Source organism: Globicephala melas, chromosome 5, assembly GCF_963455315.2.
Source record: "Globicephala melas chromosome 5, mGloMel1.2, whole genome shotgun sequence".
In the NCBI taxonomy this organism is placed as follows: domain Eukaryota; kingdom Metazoa; phylum Chordata; class Mammalia; order Artiodactyla; family Delphinidae; genus Globicephala; species Globicephala melas.
The window spans coordinates 33,403,891-33,420,051 of NC_083318.1; the positions used below are offsets into that span (position 1 = coordinate 33,403,891).

General features: G+C 40.3%; 1 protein-coding gene across 2 annotated transcripts in view; it reads right to left on the minus strand.

Moving 5' to 3' along the window:
• NPNT (nephronectin) overlaps positions 1 to 16,161 on the minus strand; it is a 75,920-nt gene that overhangs the window by 13,148 nt on the left and 46,611 nt on the right. For both annotated transcript variants that reach the window (XM_030864133.2, XM_030864131.2), the window contains one exon: positions 15,378 to 15,755. In XM_030864133.2, the coding sequence (XP_030719993.1) occupies positions 15,378 to 15,755 (378 nt within the window). The remainder of the gene's footprint in view (positions 1 to 15,377; positions 15,756 to 16,161) is intronic.

Consider the following 16,161-nt stretch of genomic DNA (forward strand, 5'->3'; position numbering starts at 1 on the left):
TTGTCACGTACTCTGTCAATCCTTTTCCTCAAATGAAACAAGTGGGACAGAGCTGAAAAATACACTTTAAAAATTGGATTCGTATAAATCATTATTTGCTCATTCATTCAATGTACATCTGATCGTCACCCATATGCCAAGCACTGGGGTAGGTCCCGAGGAGACAAGGTAAAAGGGTGAACAAGACCAACAAGGACCTGGCCCCTGTGGAGCTTGCATTCTAATGGGAGAGGCAAACATTAAACACGCAGATAAAAGAACACCACAACTCTAAATTCTGATGAAAACTAGGACGGAAAAACACCAGATGATGTCAGGGAGAATAGCTTGGTTGGGAGTAGGGAGTGTGTGAGAATGTTGGTGGTAGTGGAGGGGAATTCTTGGCCAAAGATCAGGGAATCCTCCCTTTTCTTTGCCAGAACTTAAATTAATTAGCTCTATTTTTATAAGGCAGGGAGTAAAAGATGTAGAACACCAAGGAACACACATTAGTCAAAAGGGTTCTTTTTCATTAATGTTCCAATTATTTTTAGCAGTAACTTTTTAAAGCAAGTAAACGAACCCATAATATTTGCACTGATTTTTTGAGCTTACTGCTTTTGAAGTTTTTCCTTTTTGTTGCAAAAGTCCAAACAGTGAAGTCCCTTCCTCTTCCACTTCCCCCACTCACATATACCCCTCTACACACAGCCTGAGAAAGATGAAAGAAGAGAAGCGGGTCAACGGACGAGATCTGGGGACACAGCCTGATCACAGGTGCCCTGGGAGAGGCAAACGGCCGCCCTCTTTTACACTCAGATGACTGACAGCAATGACATCCAATTCCAGCTTTCCTTTCCTCACTTGGAGCTCTGAGAGGGAGACCGCCTCCTATTTACTAGAAATATTACAGAGTTGTAGGCATACATGCTTCATTTCTCATGACAGAGAAAGTTAAAACACACACACACAACTCTATAGAACAACACTTTTTTGTTCCCCTCTCTTGTTGTAACTTATAGAAATCATCTCTGGATTGTAATAGTTCAAATCTTACAGTACCATACTTTAGGGGCATTATGATGGTTTCTCAGCACCCTCTTCTCCAAGTGAAGGATGGTCAAATGGTAAATGGAGTCTTGGTGCAGAGGGAGAGGATCCTAAAAAGGTTTCCTGGCACAGGGACCTGTTTTATAAAAGATCAAGGACATCCTCTCTGAGCAAGCACCATTCAGTCTGAGAGTGAAAGAACATGGAACGTTCCAAGCAAAAAGCAAAGTGCTGGAGTGGGAGAAGACGGAGTATTTCAGGCAGTAAGTACAAAGACAGTGCTCGGGAACATTAGAGAAAGGAGTTCACAGTGTCTGGAGGATGCTCAGAAATGAAGAAAGTGGGATGGGAGGAGGTTAAAAGGAAGGAATGAGACCACATGTTTGGAAAACAGTCACCCAGAAAATTAGTTATCTAACAACTCGCAAAGTGCCAGATGGTTATTAGTATTTTAGGCACTTGGTTTCCAAGAACCTTTTAATTTAGCAGCGGACGATCGTGCACACCTTCATTGCAATTCACTGGGAAACATGCCAAGGAATTTAGACCTGAAATGCTCAGCAGCTATTAGTTCTTACAATTTTGTGTGCTCCAGTCTGTAGCTCTGCCAAAGTACTGAACGAATCCTCCTTCCTTACGCATACCAGTATGGACTGGTAAGCATCCCACTGACGTGTCAAGAGAAGGTTCACTACTCACTCCCTGGTATGTTTTACAGTTTATATAAAAATATTAAGCGAAATAATTTCCACTATGTACAAGAGAAACAGGTGAACAAACAAAAAAAAAACAGACTAGAAAAAACAGTGATAAGAAATACACTCCCATACTTCACACTTATATGGTCAATTAACATATGACAAAGGAACCAAGACTATACAATGGGGAAAGGACAGTCTCCTCAATAAATCATGTTGGGAAAACTGGACAGCCACATGCAAAAGAATGAAACTGGATCATTTTCTTACACTACACACAAAAAATGACAGAATGGGCTAAAGACTTGAACGTAAGACTTGAAATCATAAAACTCGTAGAATAAAAACCACAGGCATTAAGCTCCTTAATGCTGGCCTTGGAGATGATTTCTTTAGATCTGACGCCGAAAGCAAAATGAATAAGTGGGACTACATCACAAAAAACCTTCTGTGCAGGAAAGGAAATGATCGACAAAAATGAATGGGAGAAATGTTTGCAGATCATTTATCTGGTAAGGAGTTAATATCCAAAATATATAAAGAACTCATACAACTCCATAGGAAAAAACCAATCTGATTAAAAAAATGGGAAGATCTGAAGAGAGATTTTTCCAAGGAAGATATACTAAAAGTGCATGAAAAGGCGCTCATCATCATTAATCACCAGGGAAATGCACACCAAAACCATGATGAGATATCACCTCACATCTATTAGGATGGCTACTATCAAAAAGACAGTGGGCCCCGGAACAACACGAGTTTGAACTGTACGGGTCCACGCTTATGCATATGAGTATTTTTCACTGAACATGTGCAACAGATCCACCACACCGTCCACAGCTGGTTGAATCCACCACATGATACGGAACCTTGGATGGGGTGGGCCAAATGTAAAGTTATATGCAGATTTTCAACTGTGCAGAAGGTTAGTACTCCAACCCTTGAACAACTCAGGAAATTGACTGCCCAGGAAATAACAGATGGTTATTTGCATGCGGAGAAAAGGGAACTGTCATGCACTGTTGATGGGAATAGGAATTTGAAAACGTTATGGAGAGTCCTCAAAAAATTAAAAATAGAACTAATGCGTAATACAGCAATTCCACGCTTGGGTATATATCTGAAGAAAGTGAACACACTAATTTGAAAAGATATATGCACCCCTGTGTTCACTGCATTGTTTACAACAGCCAAGACATGGAAACAACCTAAGTTCCCATCAATAGATGAATGGGAAAAGAAGTGGTGGTATACACATACACATAATTAAATGTTCCTCAGCCATAAAAAAGAATGAAATCCTGCCATTTGTAACAACATGGATGGATCCTGAGGGTATTATGCTAAGGGTATTATTATGGCAGACAGAAAAAGACAAATACTGTATGATCTCACTTATATGTGGCATCTAAAAAAAAAAAAAAAAAGCTCATAGAACAACAGATTGGTGGCCGCCAGAGGCAGGAGGTAGGAGGTGAATGAAGTGGGTGAAAGGGGTCAAAGGGTACAAACTTCCAGTTATAGGTAAATTATGAGGATGTATAATGTATGCATGGTGTAGTTAATAATACTGTGTTGCATATTTGAAAGTTACTAAGAGCAAATTTAAAAGTTTCCAATCACAAGAAAAAAAAATTTATAACTATGTTTGGTGACAAGTGTTAACTGGACTTATTGTGGTGATCATTTTGTAACATATGCAAATATGGAATCATACTGTACACCTAAACCGATGTAATGTTACATGTCCATATACATCAATAACAATAATAAAGAAATACACCAATATGCTAATAAAAGTAGTCTGAGTACTGGAAATAAAAGTAATGTTTTATCATTTATTGGTTTGTCTTTTGTAGTTCTGTATTTTTTAAGATTGTTTATAAAAAGGATTTCTATTATGAAAGAAAAAGTACCTAAAACATTGAAAGAAAAGAGAGTTCTGTCAGAGTATATACACAGTCTCCTACCCCATAGCAGCTATATGTCTGTTATTTGAATTTTGATTGCTCAAAGAGAACTTTGTTTGTTTTTTTTTGGTGGTACGCGGGCCACGCACTGCTGTGGCCTCTCCCGTTGCGGAGCACAGGCTCCGGACGCGCAGGCCCAGCGGCCATGGCTCCCGGGCCCAGACGCTCCGCGGCATGTGGGATCCTCCCGGACCGGGGCACGAACCCGTGTCCCCTGTATTGGCAGGCGAACTCTCAACCACTGCGCCACCAGGGAAGCCCCTCAAAGAGAACTTTGAATAGTCTTGATACCTGTTATTAAATGTGAGGCTATGAAATTGAGATGTATTTATGAAATTCAAACATATTCTTTGATTCACTGCAGAAAATGCTAATTAAAATACATGACTAGCCTTATCTAAAAATAGAATTATAACCGGGAGAGATGCTAACACACACACACATATATTTATATTTATAAAGACAAACACATATCTGATATTTTCTGTAGTTGGACCATTAATCCTTAGAATCAGAATGGTATAATTTTAGAGATTAGAAAAGGATAAGAGAAATGCTAACAACACAGTTCCTCTACCATCTGTCTGTCCATCCTCCCTCCCTCTATTCCACCCACTTATTCATGCTCTCAATCAAGAAACTGACCATCCACTGAGTACGAGGCACTGGGCTCACTTTTGTGAAGCAATGAGCATACTCTTTCCTTCATGGGATCTACATTCTAGAGGTGAAGACAGACATCTAACCATCTCCCATGTAATGAATGCTTTAAAGGAGAACTAGAGGATGCTATGTGAGCTTTGGTGGTGAGAGGGAGAAGGGGGGCTGTCTAAGCTAGCCCAGGAGGACGATGCATGAAAATCTCTGAGAGGTGCTGCTTACACTGCGACCTGAAGGATGAGTCACTGAGCTAGCGCCCTAGAGAGTGAACGGGTGTGAACTCAAACATCATTCTACGTGTAGAGCTCACAGGGGGAGAGGAAGGGGGAGGGAAGGAGGGAACCAAATGAAGCTGGAGATGCAGGCAGACGTTGCGGGGCCTTTTAAAGCTCTGTAAATATCGTGGACTTTCTTCTGGCGGAAACTGGAAGTCTTAAAGATTCTAACAGAGGAGCGCCAAGATCAGGTACATCATTCTGGCTGGAGCACAGAGAATGAACAGGAGGGAGGAGGGAGTGGCTGTCAGAGAGCAGTTATGACCAAAATTAACATAAAAAAAAGAATGTTCATATGCTCTTTAGAAGATTTCCTAAACATTTTTCTCCCATTAGTTAACGTTTCATCCCCCAAGACGTATGTCTTATAATCTTCCGCATGAACTAAAACACAGGGAACGTACAGGCACTGAAGCCAGCAGACAGCTGGATAAAAACGTGGTTGGCTGGGGCTCAGGGGCCCAGTACGTTCCTAGTGGCTGGGGAACCCGGAGCCCTGGAGCCTGTGAGAAGAATTGGCTACACAGATAAGCAAGAAACTTCTTAAAAGGAACTCCATCCCAGAACATTCTATTAAATATATTTTCCCCAGGGATATAATATTAATATATAGCCTGTGTTCATGAATGAAGTTTCCCAAAGAGTCGACTGCATATTTTTACCAAAAAGCATTAAAAGTAAGCACAGTGAAGTAAATGTAAATATTATCACACACATCTCCCACTGCCAGACTTCTTCCAAACAGTAAGTACTATAGCAGAATGTAAGCACAATTTATTAAAGGTAGGTTTGCAAATTCTGTTTCTGTTCTAGGGTGGCTCCCATGACATTACCCAGGCCAGCTCTGGCATTTGTTGTTGGACTAAAAGATTAAAGATAACACGGTCTTAAATTCTTTCTATGCTTAGGGATTTAGTTCATCTGAAGAGAATGGTATGTATGTAACTTTCCTAATATCCTGAAGGCTCTTTCTGGTGGCGAAATTTAGAGATGACAGAGTGGGGATGAGTGACAAGGGTTTTAAGAGGCCACCTCTTGCATCTCCCCTCCACACCGCTTTCTCTTCTCCTCCTCTCCCTCTGCCCCCTCCCTTTTCTCCTCTGCCCCTTTCTTTCCCTCTCCAGATAAAGAACATACACATTACAGCTTTAAATTACCAAAGAGAAGCAAATGAAAAGATTGGAAAAGAGACTCTGACATTTCCTTAACTACATTAGAGAGAAAATTCCCAGCCATCTACTACTGATTACTAGCAAAAAGCAAAAGCCTGCTGGGCTCAACAGAAATAAGCCCTTGTGTGCTAAAGCTTTCACTGTGTAGGAAAAATCCAAAAAGTTCAAAAGACACCTTTGGGCTGAGAGTAAAGAGCAGAACTGGGAACAATTATATCTCTAGTGAAAGGTGCAACCTACACACAGCTAATAATAATGAGCCCCAATTTGTGACTCCCCTCTCTCTCTTCTCATAAAGTTTCAGGACAACTTGAAGCACTGCCTGGAACAATTGCTAAGTGTGGCCATAAAGGTGATGACTCAACTTTTCTAGATCAGGAGATCATTTGACAGGGAACGTGGAGGGAGAGAAGAAGGAAGGAGACGAGAGAGGGGATGCAGGGGCGAGGCAAGAGATGGCATCTTAGACCCCTTGTCTTTCATCCCCACTCTGTCATCTCTAAAGATCCCTGGGTTTTGCCACCAGAACTGTTTTTATCCTCTTGCCCTCTTCTAAGCCAAAGGAAGTCAGAAGGTTAGGCGCTGTCAGGACTGAGTCCGAGTACTGGAACGGAACGCAGGCGGTACCACAGCCGACTATTTGACTACAGTACAGCTGCTTGGGTGAGTGCGGCACGAACACCCCCGAGGTGACACAGGTGACACCTGTGGGGGACAGGTGTCAATGCCCTCAGGCCAAATGAATCACTTTAGAGGAAGAAAGGAAGCTTTTATTTCTGATACTTATCAGACCCATCATGTATGTTTCTCATCTAGACAGATTCATCTCTGAAAAGGCTGTTGTTACTATTTGCTCGGTAAAGAAGTTGAGGTGATGCTGTCTCTGTTTTAACATCACAACTGTTCAATTAGGTACCGTAAACCCCTAAATAAAACAGGATGTTCCAATTATTTGGTCGTAAGTAAAGGGTCTATAAAATAGCAGCCTTCTATTTTCATTTTCTCTGCTCCCCTAATAGCTCATACTTGCAAATCAATTTGTTTCTAAAGGATCTGGTTAGCCAAAAATATCATTTAAAATATTGTGAACATTAAAACTGTAACGAACCATAATAAAAAGCATCAGAAAAATATAAACTCAAAACCAGAACACAAAATAGGGCTGTGTTTTTATGAGTTAAGTAGGAAATGTTATCATTACCATATAAATGAATTCAACAACATCAACAGAAGTAGTATAGCTATTGAGTTCTTATTATATGCCAAGCACACTCTCACCTAATTTTCACAACAGCCCAATGTAGTAGATACTATTATTATCACAACTTACAGATGAGGAAACATAGGAAGATTTAGTAACATGCCCCAAATCTCAGAGTGGCTATGGCACAATACTTTTCATTACAACTCTATAGACTAATGTGCATAAAACTCAACAAAAAATCTGATTTCTGACTTTGGTCATGTTCACTAAGAACTCAATTTATACTTTCCGGAAAGAGCTATTTTTTTCTTTACCAGCCATCATAGGATCCAATTAAAATATACATAAAATGCCTTGAAAACTTTCAGAATTCACAGCACCAGAATCTGACCTACAAGCAGTCCTTCAAAACCCTTCCTGAAATTTCATCTTCAGGGAGATGTCAGGCATCTTCTGGGAGATGTCAGGCATCTTCTCAGGGTCTCTCTAGGCCTTACGGTTTACTAGAAAGCAAACTAGTTTGAAGACCTGTTCACCCCTCAGCAGAAACAATCTTTTCACTCATCACCACATAGAATCAGAAAAGATCGTATTTCCATGACTAAGCACAATGTGATCACACCAGCCAGACTGTAAAATCCGTAAAAGGGAAATGAGAGAAAAAAACCTGTGGACCGCAGGCAGCAACGCAGCAATCATTAAAGTGCAAACAGTTTTGTTCTTACTGGTGGTGCTTGGAATTTCAACACATTCTCATGAACATCACAGCAACCATGAGTCTGGTTTCCTGATATGGCCACTCATAAGAGCACCTGATACGTATTACAATGTATTCTATAATCTTTACTCTGCAACACTTTTTTTCTTTAGATGACCCAGAGGCTATATGCTATATTTTAGGCACAATTTTAAACAACCCACATCTGGCTAATTCTGCCTCCATTCAAGACATGGTTCTGCTGGGTTGGAGCTGCCATTATTGGTTTAGAGAGCCTTACACTTCAGTGTAGTCAGCAGATCAGCAGTGTTACTTACTTCTGAGCTTGTTAAAAATGCAGAATCTCAGGCCCTAACCTAGACCCACTGAATCAAAGTTTTCATTTTAACAAAGTCTCTGTGTGACCTGTACACACACTAAAGACTGAGATGTACGTCCCTAGAAAGTCCGATTTAGTAAGTTGGTGGTAGAAATTTGGCATCTACATTTTCAATAGGCAGCCTAGGTTGTTCTGGTTCAACTGAGCTTCTGATAATACTTTTCTACTTCCTGATCCAAGTGCTATTATATTCCTTGCAGAGCGTCCTAGCTAAAACTGGACAGATCTGACGTGCTCAATTGTAAAGAAATTTTGAAAGGTTAAAAATAAGTTAAAACTTTGAATGAATTTTTTAAAACCAGTAAGTTCTAAATAAAGTTAACATGATTCACAATCAGAATCCCCCGGGGTACTTTTTCAAAACACACGACTCAACTCTCCTGCTGGGAGAGTGGGATTCTATTACCCCTGGCCCTTCTCCTAAGGATTGACTACTATAATAAATTACTGTGACCAGTGACACTGGGAATGGGAAGATTAAAAATCACTGCATGAGGATAACACAAAGACAAGGAAAATCACCTCAAATATCAACAGCTGGATAGATCCATGGTTACTATTTTGGTCTTTTTCCTTCCAGACTTTTATATTCATCCCGACATATGAAGACATGTATTTTACATGTAATTGGGATCAAATGGTATGCACAGTTTTGTATATTCTTTTCACTTAACATTTTTATAACCTAGGTACTTTCCCAAGTCATTAAACATTTTTTTAAAAAAAAAACATTACTTCATACTATTTCATGGTATTGCTAGACTGGAATTGCATTTTCCCCTAATGTCCTTTACTTTGGATTCTACATAATGTTTTTCTTACGTTCTCTGCTCTGGGATAGCTCCTACCTGCTCTTATACCAGATTTTTATCTTCGGTGTTCACCTGGTCTCCAACTTTTTAACAATCCCCTACAGCATACCTCTGGCGTCCAGACAGGCAGCCCACCAGTTAAATCTGCCTTTCTTGCTCTAAGTCTGCCCAGCCCTTTTCTGCTCTCCCCCCACCCCAGGCTCTTCCAGAGTCCAAGATCAACCCACTGGTCTCAGAAACCATGCAAATGAGAGCCAGTGGTAGAAGGCTATTCGATTTGTGGAGCATGGTCCCTGTAATTCTTAGTTCAGCCCAGCCTGACCTGAAGTGGGTTATAATAAACTCTAATCCCAACAGTTAAATAAACCCAGTTAAATCCACTCAGGAAATGATGCACACTATATACCTCTCCAAGAGATTCACAGTGACCATTAGCATATTGAAAAGTCCCACACTTAACAAACCTATTTAAGTGGCTAAACCAAGGGTCTCTTAAATTTATTTGACCTCGGAACTTTTTTAGGCATACACTTGCATACTATTCCAGAGAACTAATGTTCTATGAAACACACTTTAAGAAGCACTGGTCTGTCCCATTAGTGAAGGAACAAGAATTTCATGCTATATCAGGTAACTTTAGTGTTGCTCAAATCACACCTATAGAACTAGCCCTGAAAATACATCTGGTTATAATTCTGTTCACACAATCTGAAAAACCTAGGGTTCCTCAAGTTAAAATTATTTTTAAAACACATGTTTAATATTTCATATCATACATAAAAAGTCATTTCCTTAATCATGTATCATTTAAATGCTCCTGGGACTTCTCTGGTGGTGCAGTGGTTAAGAATCTGCCTGCAATGCAGGGAACACGGGTTTGAGCCCTGGTCTGGGAAGATCCCACGTGCTGCGGAGCAACTAAGCCCATGCGCCACGTCTACTGAGCCTGTGCTCTAGAGCCTGTGCGCCACAACTACTGAGCCCGCACGCCATGACTACTGAAGCCCGTGTTCCTAGAGCCCATGCTCCGCGACAAGAGAAGCCACCACAATGAGAAGCCCGCGCACCACAACGAAGAGTAGCCCCCGCTCGCTGCAACTAGAGAAAGCCCGCTCACAGCAATGAAGACCCAGCGCGGCCAAAAATAAATAAAATAAATAATAAAAGTGTAATAGAAAAATTATTTGAGCTAGTTTCAGGAGCTAGGAAATATATACTTTGAAACATTATCATCGTTTTCCTTCTCACTAACTTTGACTTTTCAGATTTAATAATCCACTGAATAGAATATCAATCTCCAAAAACGAAGGGAGGAAAGGGAGAGAGAGAGAGAGAAAGATGGTGGAAGCACAATTAAAAACCTCCCCATATTATAAAAATAAGTCACAATCAGGAAAGAATATTTTTTATTTCTTAAATATAGATTTAATGCATTACTAAACTAGCTTGTGTATGGAAATTGATTACCTGATGATAATTTTTATTTTAAAATGTCAAGAGTGATTGATCTAATCATTCATTTCTATGTCCCACAAATAGTATTCAATTGCTGATTATGTGCCAGGCATTATTCTAGGTTCTTGAGATATACCAATGAGCAAAACCGAGAAAGACCCCTGCCCCTCAAAAAGCTTATATTCTAGTCAGAAGAGACAAAAAGAGACATTATAAATAAGTAAACAAGATAGTATATAGAAGGTGATAAATGCTATTTTTAAAAACAGTAGAGAGTTGTGAGATCACGTGTGCTGGCAGTGGCTGCAGAGGTCACAGTATTGAAGAGGGGGGGTCAGACTGGCCTCACTGGCAAGTTGAGATGTGCATGAAGAGGTGAGAAAGTGAGACAAGCTGATAGCCGGAGGAAGAGTGTTCCAGAAAGAGGAAAGGGCTGGAGCAAAAATCCTAAGATGGGAGAAGCTGGAGGAACAGCGAGGAGGCTGGAGTGAAGTGAATGAGGGGAAGAGTGCTAGGAGATGTGATCTGAGGACTTTGGAAGCCGCCGGGAGGGCTTCTGTTCTCACTGAAGGAAGTGGGTGCTAATGCAGAGCTTTGAACAATGACATCTCGTTTAAGTTTTAAAAGATGACTCTGGCTGCTGGGTTGAGGAGAGACAGCAGAGGGACAAGGGTGGGAGCAGGCAGACCAGCTGAAAGGCTACCTCAGTACAGATCCGCGGGTCCTCACCCGTCATTCTCAAATCCAAAAGCTGCTTCCATAAACTCATTAGGTGGCAAATCTAACCTTCACTTAACCTAACTTAAATGGCTTTAGTAGCCAAATTAGTGTAAATATTCATGTTTCCCTGTAGAAACATTAATATGCTTCAGTGTGTGCTATACAGCAAATGCGCCTTATTACTTTTCTAAAATCTAAAAAAATGCTCTATTACGTATCTGGAAAAAGGATTTTGGACCTGTACACCAGGGGGAAGTATGGCCTGGGCCAGACTGGTAGCCCTGGCGATGGTGAGCAGTAGGCACACTTCAGATATAATTTGAAGCCAGGGCTGACAGGACTTCCATACAGCTTCAATGTGAGTATAAAAAGTAATTTAAAATGACTCCAAGTTTTTTGGCCTTAGCAATTGGTAGGATGGAGGTGCTATCTCCTGGGGTGGGAAAAGCTGTGGGTAGAATGTGTTTGGGGTGACGATCAGGAATGATTAGACAAGTTGAGCTTGAGACATGTATCTTCATCCAACTAGAGCAGTTAAACAGGCAGGTGATATACAAGTCTAGAGTTTGGGGAGAAGTCTGGGCTAGAGATGTACTTGTGGTATAATTGTTTTTCTTCCTTGATTTCCTTTTAGAATATCTTAATAGTCTTTTCTTGGGGGACAATACATACCCACACACACACACACACACACACACACACACACACACACACACACACACACACACATACACAGCACAGAGGAAAGTTCTGTTTAACAACCTCTTCCATTAAACATATATATATCTTTCAATGTAAAGAAAAACACAACTGAAGTATGGGGCTATTTGGAGACTGCTCAACAGTGGCTGTAATTAACATCACCTGAAAATTCATGGAATGAGGAGAGCCAAAGTCTACTCAGACCAGTGGAGAACAAGGATGGCTTAAGAAATTATTATGCCAGAAATGAAGAAAACAGTCAATGAATAAATGGCGTTGAACTAAAATAGTGCTAAGGTTCCTTTCTGTTTTCACAATGAATAAATACTAGTTATTTGTTCTGAATTAAGAACAGAACCACTCTCTTATTTGGAATATATGCTAAAGTCTCCAGACAGCAAATTAAGAAGTGTCCAAAATAATCCTCATCCATGCTGACATGAACCAGCAGCTAGGGCTGAAGATGAAATGAGGGCGGAATTTAATTTTTGGCAGGAATATCCAGAGGCAGCAATGCTATCTGTGGCATGCAACAGCCTTGGCATGGAATCAAGGTACTTCTTTCCCAGGGCATCTCTTTAAGATCACACTCTCTTAGAACAAGTGCTCTCAAACATCATCGGAACTCCGTGTCTCCCCAGTTTCATCCTGCTAAATTCTGTTGGTGAACTTCAACGTTATTTATTTATTTATTTATTTTTTGTGGTACGTGGGCCTCTCACTGTTGTGGCCTCTCCCGTTGCGGAGCACAGGCTCCGGACGCGCAGGCTCAGCGGCCATGGCTCACGGGCCCAGCCGCTCCGCGGCATGTGGGATCCTCCCGGACCGGGGCACGAACCCGCGTTCCCTGCATCAGCAGGCGGACTCTCAACCACTGCACCACCAGGGAAGCCCTTCAATGTTATTTTTAATTCGTATGTGTGTTGGTATAGAGAGGAATAATGGGAAGCAAGAGAAACTTTTAAAAAGAGAACACATTAAAAGGCTCAGAAAGAGGTCGAAAAATTACAAATTTTATTCTGGTAATAAGGGAACAACCTCTTCCTCCTTCAGAACTTCTCCTTTACCTATAGCCTCTATCACCATTGGTGGTACCCAGTCACCCATTAAAAATCTGGAATCTTTAAATCCAACCTAGCTCCAGTTTAGATTTAACCAACAGCTTACAGTAAATACAAGGGGTAGCTGTCCAGTTTTTCTCATCAATCCTTGGCTCAAACTGCCAGTTTGTTGGCAGTTTATTGCACATGCTGTGCTGCTTCCTACACTTGTGCCTCTGTTGTGTGGTCCCCGTGAACTATAATGCCTCCCTTTTTTCATCCCCTTTGCCCCATTTCACTCAAGAAGCCTCCCCACTCCCCAAACTGTCCCTGGCCAAAGATGGGTTAGGCACCCTTTCTCTCTACCCCCATAATGTCCCACACAAATCTCTCCCACTAACACAGTACCACAGTTATCTTCGGGGCAACTGTCTTTTCCACCAGACTATAAGGTTTTCTGTTTTACCTTTGTAAGCCCAATGCCTAATATAGGGCCTGGCATTCTAAAACACACTAAAAATGTTTACTGATTGAATGAATGAACACTCAGATTAAAAGTTACATGGCACGTGCTATATTAAGCTCCCCATCTCTAAGAGTTTTCAAGTAAATATGAATATGTTAGAATTCTCATACTGGATAGAAGCTGTGATCTACTATATAACTTTGTGATACTCCTTCCATTTCTATTCACATTCTTATTTGCCCAACTGACTGGCTTCTATATAGCTCTTTACAATATTTCACAATAGGGATATATAACTTACACTTTGTATCTATGAGTTTTATTCTTATTCAAGCCATGGGCTGTGGTTGAAATGCCATCATAAAAAGCTTATTAAAAATGTGCTAACACAAAAGACCCCAAATAGCCAAAGCAATCCTGAGAAAGAAGAACAAGGTGGTAGGCATCACACTTCCTGATTTCAAGCTATACTAAAAAGATATAGTCATCGAAGAGTATTGTACTGGCATAAAAACAGACACATAGACCAATGGAACAAAATCAAGAGCCCAGAAATAAACCTAAGCACATGCGGTCAAATAATATTTGACAAGGGAGCCAAGAATACTCAAGGGAGAAAATTCAGTCTCTTCATACACATGGTGCTGGAAAAATTGGATAGCCACATGCAAAAGAATGAATCTAGACCCTAAACTTACACCACTCACAAAAATTAGCTCGAAATGAATTAAAGACTTGAACATAAGACTTGGAACCACAAAACTCCTAGAAGAAAACGTAGGAAGAAAGCTCCTTGACATGGGTCTTGGCAATGATTTTTTGATATGACACCTAAAGTACAAGCAATAAAATCATAAGTGGGATGACGTCAAACTAAAAAGCTTCTGCACAGCAAAAGAAACCATCAACGAAACGAAAAGACAACCTATGGAATGGGAAAAAATGTTTGCTAATCATGTATCTGGCAAGGGGCTAACATCTAAAATATATAGGGAACTCATACCACTTAATAGCAAAAAATCCAATAATCCAGTTAAAAAGTGGGCAAAGGACCTGAACAGGCATTTGTGCAAAGAAGATACACTAAATGGCCAACAGATACATGAAAAGATGCTCAGCATCATTAATTACTAGGGAATGCAAATCAAAACCACAATGAGATATCACCTCATACCTGTTAGGATGGCTGTTTACCAAAAGGACAAGAGATAACAAGTGGGTGAGGGTGTGGAGATAAGGGAACCCTGATGCGCTGTTGGTGGGATTTTAAGCCGGTGCAGCCACTATGGAAAACAGTATGGAGGTTCCACAAAAAACTGAAAACAGAACTACCATATGATCCAGCAATCCTAGTTCTGGGAATATATCCAAAGGAAATAAAAACACTATGCGTAAGAGATATCTGCACCTCTTCGTTCACAGCATTATTTACAATAGCCAAGACATGGAAACAATCTAAGTGTCCACTGACAGATGAATGAAGAAATTGTGGTATATATAAACATATCTACAGTGTAATATTAGTGAACCGTAACAATGAGAAGATCCTGCCATCTGAGACAACATGGATGGACCTTGAGGATAGAATGCTAAGTGAAATAAATCTGACAGAGAAAGGCAAATACTGTACATGACCTCACTTACATGTGGACTGTTAAAAGAAAACAAACTCATAGAAAAAGGGATCAGATTTGTGGTTACTAGAGGTGGGAAGGGAAAACAGGATGAAGGTGGTCAAAAGGTACAAATCCAGTTATAAGATACACTAGTACCAGGGATGTAGCATACAACAATATACACAACAACGACTATAGTTATAGCTGCTGTATAACTTATATGGAAGTTGTTAAGACAGTAAGTCCTAAGAGTTCCCATACCAAAGAAAAAAAATGTGTTTTCCTTTTTCTTCTATTTTGTATCTACGTGAAATGATGGATGTTAACTAAACATACTGTGGTAATCATTTCATGATACGGATAAGCCAAACCACAAACGTATACGGTGCTGTATGTCAATTACATCTCAATAAAACTGGGAAAAAAACCCTCAAAAAAATGTGGTAACGTTTATGACTCACTGAACACATCTCCTCGGGGTTTCTGAGGCTCTGTCTGTATCCTGTTGTCAACTGTAATCCTTCTTGGAGACACAGTGGCAACTGGTGCTACACTTGTCAGGCTGGTGGTTGGTCCTCCTGGGGCTGCTGCTGGTGGAGGTGTTCTGAGTTCTGTGGGTGGGGCAGGCTGTGGCGCTGGCTTCAGGGCAGGTCTTGCTGTTGGCTCAGAGGTGGGCCTGCTGGTAATGACAGCAGGTACATAGGGTGTCTTCAGAGGCCACCTAGTACTTCTGACATCAGGGATCCAATTACTGTGTCCTCCATCGCCCCTTGAAATGGTACCATTTTCCTTTGGTACATGAATTGGACCTGAAGGTTCAATCATGACTTTTGGAATATCTAAAACAGTAAATGTATTTAAATTAGTGTACAACCCTCTCACCTTAAGAAGTAAAACATCAAATTGCAAAAAACAAACACATCAAAATACCTCATGCCAACTGGCTTACTTTTCACATTGAGAATATTCCCCTACTGTTAAGTCAGGCTGTTTTCCAAAAAAACTTAGTATGTGTGTGTATATGTAATATATACACATATATATTCATACACACATATATCTATTTGGTGGATATACACAAAAATTATATTGTTTTTCTGTAATGAAATGTATCATCTGAAACATAAAATGTTTTAAGTATTTGTAAAGTGGAAAGAGAGAAGAATCAATGAGATTTTTAAATGCAGAGATATTTAAAAATTTTTAAATATGAGAAATGTATATTTAGAGTCTATGTTAAGTGTC